A 9,080-nucleotide genomic window follows, 5' to 3' on the forward strand; every position below is an offset into this window, starting at 1 on the left:
TATTTTACATGAAATAGAATTGATTTATTTGTATTTTAAAAAATATATATAATTTTTAAATTGGTTAAAATTAATGAACAATTAGTAACAACACCTTGTAACATTTTAAGTTTTTTAATTTGATGTATTTGTAATAGACTACTGCTGGCTTTAGGTTCTGCAAAGCCTAGCCCACTTGTATGGCATGTTCTTCGTATACTTCGTATTCTGGATCTACTCCATCAATGCTTCGTCGAAGCTATAAATATACAAGCCCTGCCTAGGTTCTTATCACATAAAAACAAAATTACAAAAAAATAAAATAAAAGACATCAGGGATTTACTGTGGTTTGGTTATGGATACAAATTTCTTTTCATTGGAGCAGTGTAAATATATTTTTTCCCTTCAAAAAAAACTGATTTGGCCTGTTATTTGGGTAGATTTTTCTTTTCGAGAATATCATTAGTCATTGTAAAATTGATTAGGAACAAATTGATTAGAATATTTTTTTCAAATAGTAAAATAACTATTTTACTCTAAAAACAAAAAAAAAATAAGTTTTTGGTGAGGGGCTTTTTGGTCTTCATAAAAAAAAGTACATGAAAGTTACGGTCATGCCCTTTAGAGGGGAAAAAAATAAACATGCACAAAGAAGCTTCTCGTCTTTTTCATTTTTTTAAAACAGTGAGATGTCAAGACTATCCTTAGAATCCAAAAACAAAAATTTAGTTTCAAGGGTGTTTTAGTCCTTTTCTTATGATTTTTTTGTTATTTTCCAATTTAGTTAGGGGTTGTTTGATAACTTTTAATTATTAAATATTATTTTAAAAAAAAACTGTTGAAGCATGTGGTTAGAGCGTGACAACCCCCACACCATTTAGGTGGCGGGTGAAGGCCCGTCAAGTTACCAAAATCTTGCTTTCGTGGAGGCATTAGGAGCTGTTAGTCGTCCTTTTTTCGGCGGTGTGGCATGTGCTCACGAATGAGGTATGGTTGAGCTGCAGTGGAGTTTTTTTCTTTCTCTCTCATGCCTTTGAAATTCACATCTGACCTTCCAAAAAACAATTGTGTCCTCCAATTTATAGTTTTATCGATTTTGGCTCTCCTTCTTTTGATTACTGTTTATTTGGCTTTTAATGCTTTTTGAAGTTTTTTTTATTTCATCACGAGGCATTTTATTCAATTTGATTTTTTTACTTTTGATTGCTTTATTTCTGTACTTTATCCTTTTCTTGATTATTATTTGTTTTCAATTTCATCCCTTACTATTGTATTGCATTTATTTTTTTAATCCATTTTTTGTTTTCATTCTTTTTACTATATTCTTATCATTTTCTTGATTTATCTTTTCTTCAATTTTGTATCGCAGAATTTAATTTCATTTTATTTTTTTACCCATTTTTAGTCCTTATTTTTTTATTACTTTTTTATATCATTTTCTTAGTTTTTTTTTCAATTTAGCCCCTAATTATTTTCTTTTTTATATATTTTTATACCATATTTGGTTTGCATTATTTGGGTTTTAAATTGTTTTACTTTTACGGTTTGATATTTTACGTTGTTATTTTTGTGATTGCCTTCCAACAAGGAAATCCTCGGCTTCATTGTTTGTTCCACTTTTATTTTTGTTAAGTTATCTTGGTCTTATTTTCCGGGTAATAAGTTAGTTAGGTTGACCATGGTTGACTCGGATTTTTTTTCTCAATTTTTTTTATGAATTTTGTTTTTTTTTTTACAATTTCATTATTTGATGTTAAATTATTGGCTCTTGAGCTATGTGATTTTTTTACTTTTTTTTTTTGTTGGGTCATCTCGAGTGTGAATTAGTCAAGTTAAACTAGGTTAACTTGTATTTTCTTACACAATGTTTTTTTATTTAACTTCGATCTTTTTTTCTATGTCCTTCTTTTGGAAGTCATTTTTTTTAATCTCGATCTCATGTCGCTAGTGGCAGATTAGTGGAATTAACTCAGGTTGACTCGGGTTTTTTATCCCTGATTTTTTATGGTTTTTTTTTATTTCATCATTTTGCATTAAATTATTTGCCCTTGAGCTTGTCATTTTTTGTCTTTTCTTTTTGTTTCATTATTCCGATAGTAGGTTGGTCAAGCTAACTTGGGTTAACTTGCATTTTCTTTCTGAATGTTTTTTATTTAACTTCAGTCTTTCTTGTTAGGTCCTTCTTTTAAAAGTCTAATTTTTTTATTTCAACCTCATGTCACGAGTAGTGGGTTAGTCGAGTTGGCCCGGGTTGACTCAACTTTTTTTCCCCTTAATTTTTTATAACTTTTTTTTTAGTTTCATCATTTTGCATTAAATTATTTGCCCTCAAACTTTGTCATTTTTTTCACTGTTCTTTCTGTTTGGTTATTCCGAGAGCGGGTTGGTAAAGTTAACTCGGGTCGGCTCAGTTTTTTTTAACGTTTTTTTAATGAACTTTGGTCTTTTTTATTAGGTCCTTCTTTGAAATTCTTTTTTTTATCCTGATCTCATATCACGGGTAATGGGTTCATCAAGTTAGCCCGAGTTGACTCGGGTTTTCTTCTTCAGCATAATATTTTTTGAAGATATTTTTTCGGTTTTCATCTTTGACATTATGTTATTAAGCCTTGAACTTTACAATTCTTTTCACTTTCCTTTCTGCGGGTTGTTTCGGTCTCATATCTTGAGTCATATTTTAGTAAATTTAACCTGGGTTTTCTTGGATTATCATCACCTAAATATTTTTTTTTAGCGTTGGAAAGAGTTCATGCCACCTATCTAGTTATTACATTTATACTAAAAGATTTGGGGTATAGCCCAGCTGCCAAAAAAATTCCATTTTCAAAGTTTTTCTTTCAATTTAATCCTTTGTATAACCTAATTAGATTAAATTGATTTTGAGATTATAGCACAACTACCTGATTAAAAGAAATAGGACTGAAATATAAAACACAGAGAAAATACATGTCTAATCTCAAATTCTCGATAATTTTTATTTTGACTTAAAAGTTCATTTTATTTTTTGTTCCTTGGCTTTGAGAGAGGAGAGAAAAGGTAATCTAAAAACAGCTAGGAGAGATAAAATCATCGGTTTGACAACTTTTTGACGACGAAACTCTCTATTATTGGTGTCAGCATGTTACATTCAACAAGAGAGATTAGATAGTGGTGGTTTTTCCCCATAAAAATACTTGAAAAAGGAGATTGAGTTCCATTTGATTTTTTTAATTTGGTTGATTTTTATTTTTTGGGTGATTGTGAAGTGTTTTAGGGTCAACAAGTGGTTTATGGAGGTTTTCCTAGTGATTATTAGGTGTTTTTGAGTGAAAAAGAATTGAAAAATAGATTTTCAAACCAAAAAACCCACCATCCGATTTTTCAGGCACCACAATAGTTATTGAATTCTAGACTAGGTAGCAACAGGCAACGTGTCATCTGCCCCAATAGACAATGTGTTGCTTGTTTCTTTTTTTAAAGGTTGTTTTCCGCTTATAAAAGAAAAAATAAATATGGCTATGCGCATGTGCCTAAACTCTTTTTATTTAAGGCCATGGAGCTCTGGGTCACCTAGACCCGCACTTCTAGCCTTGTTTGTTTTTTAATTTTATCATTCAAAGTTGAGTTTTTATTGAATTTTTTATTGGTTTTTTTTCAATTTTATCTTTTAATATTTTATTGATTTTGAAATCGTCTTTATTTTTTATCATTAATTAAATAATAAAACAATATTATTGAAGTTCATAACTCATCGAATTAACCTAGTTGACCCAAGTTAATCTAATATTTCATGTCTTAATTTTTTTATAAAAAAAAATGTCAATCTTGAAATTTTTTAAAAAAATAAAAATCACTTTTTACCAATCTTCCAGGTTGCAATTGGACCCCGTGTCTGATTTTTTTTTTTTTTTGTATTTTTTTTCTTTTATTTGTTTTATTTATTTATTATTTGTTTTATTTTATTTTTTGCTGCCAACTAAACTGGTTCATGTTAAAATTACTCAAACTAACCAAGAAATTAGAGTAAAGAGTTTTCAAGTTTAACTCATTACATCAAATTTAATAACACTATCAACAAATTTCATACAGCTAGCTAGTAAAGTTTAGACTATTGCTATCTTACTTGACTTCTTTTATTTTTTTTCTTCTTTTTTGGTTACTGAAATAAGAAACCTTGCTACAATTCAAGGGAAAAGAACGAGTCGGATGGTTGCAACCGATGCAGCGAGAACCTAATTCACAAGGCAGCATATACTGTAAACAAAAATTCCAACACCGAAATCATCATTTCATTGCAGAGAATACACTGCCTCTTTACTTTATCGGTTCTTAGTGTTAAAAGTTTACATCATTCATTAATTCCAAGTACGCAAATATATTAAAAAGGAAAAAAATAAATCATTCAATAAAGATCCCTTTTATTAGATGTTACAATAGGCCGAAAGGTTCAGGCAGAGACTCAGATCCATTATCAAAGAAGGGACCTTGATCGGATTTATCATCAATACTGTGCAACCAGTTTGTGTTCTTCAAGTCCTCGAGTAATATTGCATCATATCGAGAGCTTTCATAGATGTCAACGTCACTCAATTTTGCAGAGTATCGCCCATCATTTGCTTCATGCCCGATTTCTGCAGCCCTGCTAAAGTGGATTTCATCATCCAAAACATCTCCATTTTGTGAACTTCCGTTGTTGATGGATTCTTGCGTTCTCTGAGAACGGACAGATTGGCTTTTGGGAGTGGTTGATCTAATGCTCTGAGGGAAGAGGGTGGTGCTTGAAAGTGATCGAGCGCTTCCTGTGCCATTTCTTATGTCCTACATCAGTAAGTTGATATACTGTTAGGATTATCATAAGATAGAACTGTCTCCTGAAGACAGAAGTAAAAAAAAAGTTTCATGCAACAGCAACCTAACATGAAAATCTCTTGTTGAGGAAATATAATCATCTCTTTCTGCCCGTGTCACCTAACTTAATAGACAATAATCATCAATCCAGGCTCTCGGTCACAGGAATAGGCAAATCATCCCAGTCACACTTCAAAACTTTCAGGGTATGAAATTTGAACCAACAACCAGGGAACAAAAAAGTAAAAAGATCATGTTGCTAGTTCAATGGCAGCCAATAAATAAACAGCATCGTTATCTATTATAATGATGATATTGATGATATTGGCATAGCATTGTGTGATGCATGAAGGTTAGCACTTAAAATCAACACGGACAAAAATGATCACATCAGACATTTTGAATGAGTTGGGTGCAACACAACATAGAAAGCTAGTTTATCACAACATGGAAGGAAGAGTACACATACCATATGCCTGATGGCCATATCCAGAGACTTCTTAGATATAGTCCTCCCAAACCCAGTGCTATCTGAGGCAGCTGATGATGACTTTACTGGTCGTCTTATTCCTACTTCTGACACATGTGAGACCTTTCGAGGCTCAGGTGTATCAGCAACATGCCCATTACTATGCACACGGCCCTTTCCAGATGGCTCTGTGAGTCTTCCCCTTGTGACAATTGGAGATGAATGTCTTCTTGGTGCATTCAAAGAGCCCATGGTTTCTGGGTTCCCCTTCATAGCTGAAGAAACACCTGTCCTGGACCTACCTGCAGAAAGCGGCCTCCCCTGCAAAGTTGTTCTGAGGTTTGGAGGTGTGTCTAGAGGAAAATCAGGAGGAATAACTGGTTGCTGTGGTGGCCGAACTCGAGGGCTCGGGGAACTTGGTCGGGATGCTGGCCCGGGAATGCGACCATTTGAGAGAACACGTCCAGCAGAAGTTGAAGGACTTGATGCAGCAGATGAGGAAGGTGCTGGGTTCCGACGTGTAGGAGTTGATGGACGAGAATTTGATCGAGTGGGTGCTGCACTAAAGTTTGCAGGACTTTGCCCCCTAGAACTTGGAGTGGAGGGCCTCGAGTTTTGGAAGGGTGGAGTCTTGTCAACTGATGAGCTGGTGGGGGCAGGTCGAACTCTTGACGGGGTTGAGGAACGTGATGGTGTTGGGCGGGCTGGTGGTGTGGAAGGTCTTGCTATAGGTGGCGTGCGGGTTATTGGGGAGGATGGTCTAGTATAAGATGAGACAGAGGCTGAGCTTGTATTTAGGATTGAAGAGGACCTATTCGAGGAATAGGTACTGTATTGTGAAGACGATATAGAAGGTCGAGTCACTGAACTGCTTCTAGTTGGTCTTGAGGAATGGTAACTCTCTGATTGTGAAACTGAAAGCTGAGAGAGAGAGAGAGAATTAGGTTTAAACTTCCATAGCTGATTTTGTGTCATCCCATTATCACAATAAATTCCTTCCAAAATAGAAGAAATATTCTTGCTCAAACAGGGGGTAATTCAACAAGCATAAAATGATCTAAAATTGGGGCAAAGACTGACAGTGCATAGCTTAGAGAAAGAAAAGGAGAGCATACCCTAGAAACCGCCTTGGTAGTAGAAGTTGATCTAGCCAAAGAACTGCTTCGTGGAGCCACTGAAGTTGGTTTTGATTCACTTCCTTCCGACGGAGGAGAAAGAGGAGTTCCAGGGGGGGTAAGAAGCCTGATGACAAAAAAAGAAATAAGTATGGGTTATGGTATATGAATGCTAGTTTCTTGGTTTTCGATACAAGAGTAACAAGATTAGCCTATGGATGTTTATTCAACACAAAACGAACATTTAACTGCTAATACTTCAAGCCTAAATTATTTGCTAAATCTTGTCAGTCAAGTGCAAATAAATTAACAGCGGGACAATGTCTTGGTTAGAACTTCAACTCATATTAAAAATGTCAAGTTTTTGGTCTATAAGAAAGCGCTTAGAAATATTTTGAATGGTATTCAACCATGTCCAACTGCCATTTTGAGAGTTTCTCATGATACTCTTCTCTATCTTGCACAATAAAATTGCTCACCATTCGAAATAAGCAGTGCAAAGTTGTCTGCAACTCTGAGAAGCATCAGAACAAAGCAGGTCAGGATTTCCATTTTGAATTCATTAAAGGCTAGAACGCAAAACTCTATAAGAGATCCCTATGTGCCATCAACATAAGAATCAGAGTTCCTTCTTTTTTTTTCTTCTTGGGTTGCCTAAATTGTACTATCCATTCCAAAATATCTTTAATCAAAGCAGAAAAGGGGGACTGATTATCCAAAGTTAAAGGACTTCCAAGACAATCTGATCCTTTAGCAAACCATGTTTCCCCTGGAACTATCAATCCAACATACCTACACATATCAATATCGATACAAATCTGTTGAGAAATTTTTAACTTTGAATCCAGAATTCCAAATGAAACAAATCTTATACCAGACACAACTAGCATCAATGATGTTGACCAAAAATAAAGGAACAAAAAAATCTGAAAAAAAAACTTTAACATGTAATTGCCGAATCTGGAAAGCGTCAGAGATTTACCAATCATAATCATGCTTCCCTCCCTCCGTGGATGATAACAGATCATCGATCCCGCTCCTTGCAAATTTAGCTGAGCCAACTGCAAGTCTCTCCAATTTCACTGAAACTGTAACCAATAACCCCACTTCAAATCATAAGACCACCACACATTTTTCCCCACAAGAACAACTATATATATAGAAACAGAGAGAAAATCACAGCCATATAGACAAGCAAAAGTCAGTCCTGGCTAAATTAAAATAAAATTGGGAATTAAGAGAAAAATCCCATATAATAAATCACCATATCTGTAAATTCAGAGATCAATAAATAATGAATCAAATCCATCAAAACTAAACACAAAAATAAGAGAAGAGGCAATGGTAGTTCTTTCCAAACTGGCCGCCATGCTAGCAATAGAAACGACAACGTTTTGATTTTATTTTCTTTCCTATTCTGTTTCTTTTATTATATATAGTGTTCAATATATATATTAGTCAGTGACATCATTTTTCATTTCCAAATCTCTCATTCGTCAGTAAAATGACCAAATTATCCTCTTCCTCGTTCCAGCACCTCATCAAAGGATTGCGAGAAACACAAAACACCACCGAGGGCATTTCCGGCAACATAACTGAAAGAAAATCCATAACATACCATCAGAAGATTCATCGGAGGAGACAGAGAGACCGCGGCGGTTCTTGGAGAAGAGATCCAAGTTCTCGTCCGTGCCATTATTATTTTTAGAGAAACCACCGCCACCCGTCACATTATGACCACGGCGGTAGTACTGGGATCCCATCGGAATATTCCTCCCTGCCACTAGAGATTCTCTCAAACTCCCATTAGTGCTCCTAGAATTATTATTATTACTATTATTAATAATATTAATATTATTATTCATCATTTCTTTCCTTTTTTTTCTTTAGCTAAGCTACTACCAGCAACATCCACATATTAGCTTCTATAAAGCAGCAAAATGTATGTCAAAGAGAGAGAGAGAGAGACAGAGACAGAGACAGAGAGGATGGAGAGATCTACTGCAAGAAAGAAGGAGGGGACAGAGAGAGAGAGAGAGAGAGAGAGAGAGAGAGAGTGCAGTTGATGCTAAGAGAGACAGTCAGTCACCGAGTTCTCTTTTGGTTTCTTCAATGTTTTACGTCATGTAAGAGAGAAAGGGGTTTGGATCTGTGTTTTTTTTAATTATTTATATGAACAGAGTACATATTTGGTCCCCAATCACCATATGAATATCAAATGGGTCTCCGAAAAAAAACTATTATCAATCGAGTGCCCATCAGCCAAACATGACCAAATTAATTATCCCATCCCACCCCCACCATTGGGATTTATGACAAAACGGTGTGTATTAAATACAATAAATATTTCCTGTTTTATATGATTTAAAAGGGAAATATATTTTCATGAAGATGGTCAATTGGGTACTGTCCGGTATGTGGGGACCCATGTGAGAATTGGTTTTGTAAAGGGACTTAATTGAGGATTTTATAATAGTGGGGATAAATATGATCTTTTACCTGCTTTTCTTTGTGGGTATGGTCAAAACATAATTAATTAGCCTTTAGAGAGCCAGATTTAGGGAGATCGGTGCTCAGGTGTAGTTTTTGTCAATGGAGGATAACAAGACAGAATGGTAAATCTGCCCGAATATACTTGTTTCTATTTAATTTATTTATCAATTTAAGAGATTATTTAGTATTATAATTG

The 9,080-nt window shown here is 34.7% G+C and overlaps 1 protein-coding gene across 1 annotated transcript; it reads right to left on the reverse strand.

Moving 5' to 3' along the window:
- Window positions 1–4,226: 4,226 nt before the first annotated feature.
- On the reverse strand, window positions 4,227–8,511 carry LOC18100017 (flocculation protein FLO11). The gene is made up of 5 exons (XM_006381196.3): window positions 8,010–8,511; window positions 7,374–7,479; window positions 6,392–6,518; window positions 5,277–6,197; window positions 4,227–4,777 (listed from the first exon to the last, which is right to left on the reverse strand). The coding sequence occupies exons 1-5, from the start codon at window positions 8,257–8,259 to the stop codon at window positions 4,388–4,390; spliced, it is 1,794 nt and encodes a 597-aa protein (XP_006381258.3). The 5' UTR covers window positions 8,260–8,511; the 3' UTR covers window positions 4,227–4,387.
- Window positions 8,512–9,080: the final 569 nt, after the last annotated feature.

The sequence above is a fragment of the Populus trichocarpa genome, chromosome 6 (genome assembly GCF_000002775.5).
Source record: "Populus trichocarpa isolate Nisqually-1 chromosome 6, P.trichocarpa_v4.1, whole genome shotgun sequence".
NCBI classification, from domain to species: Eukaryota; Viridiplantae; Streptophyta; class Magnoliopsida; order Malpighiales; family Salicaceae; genus Populus; species Populus trichocarpa.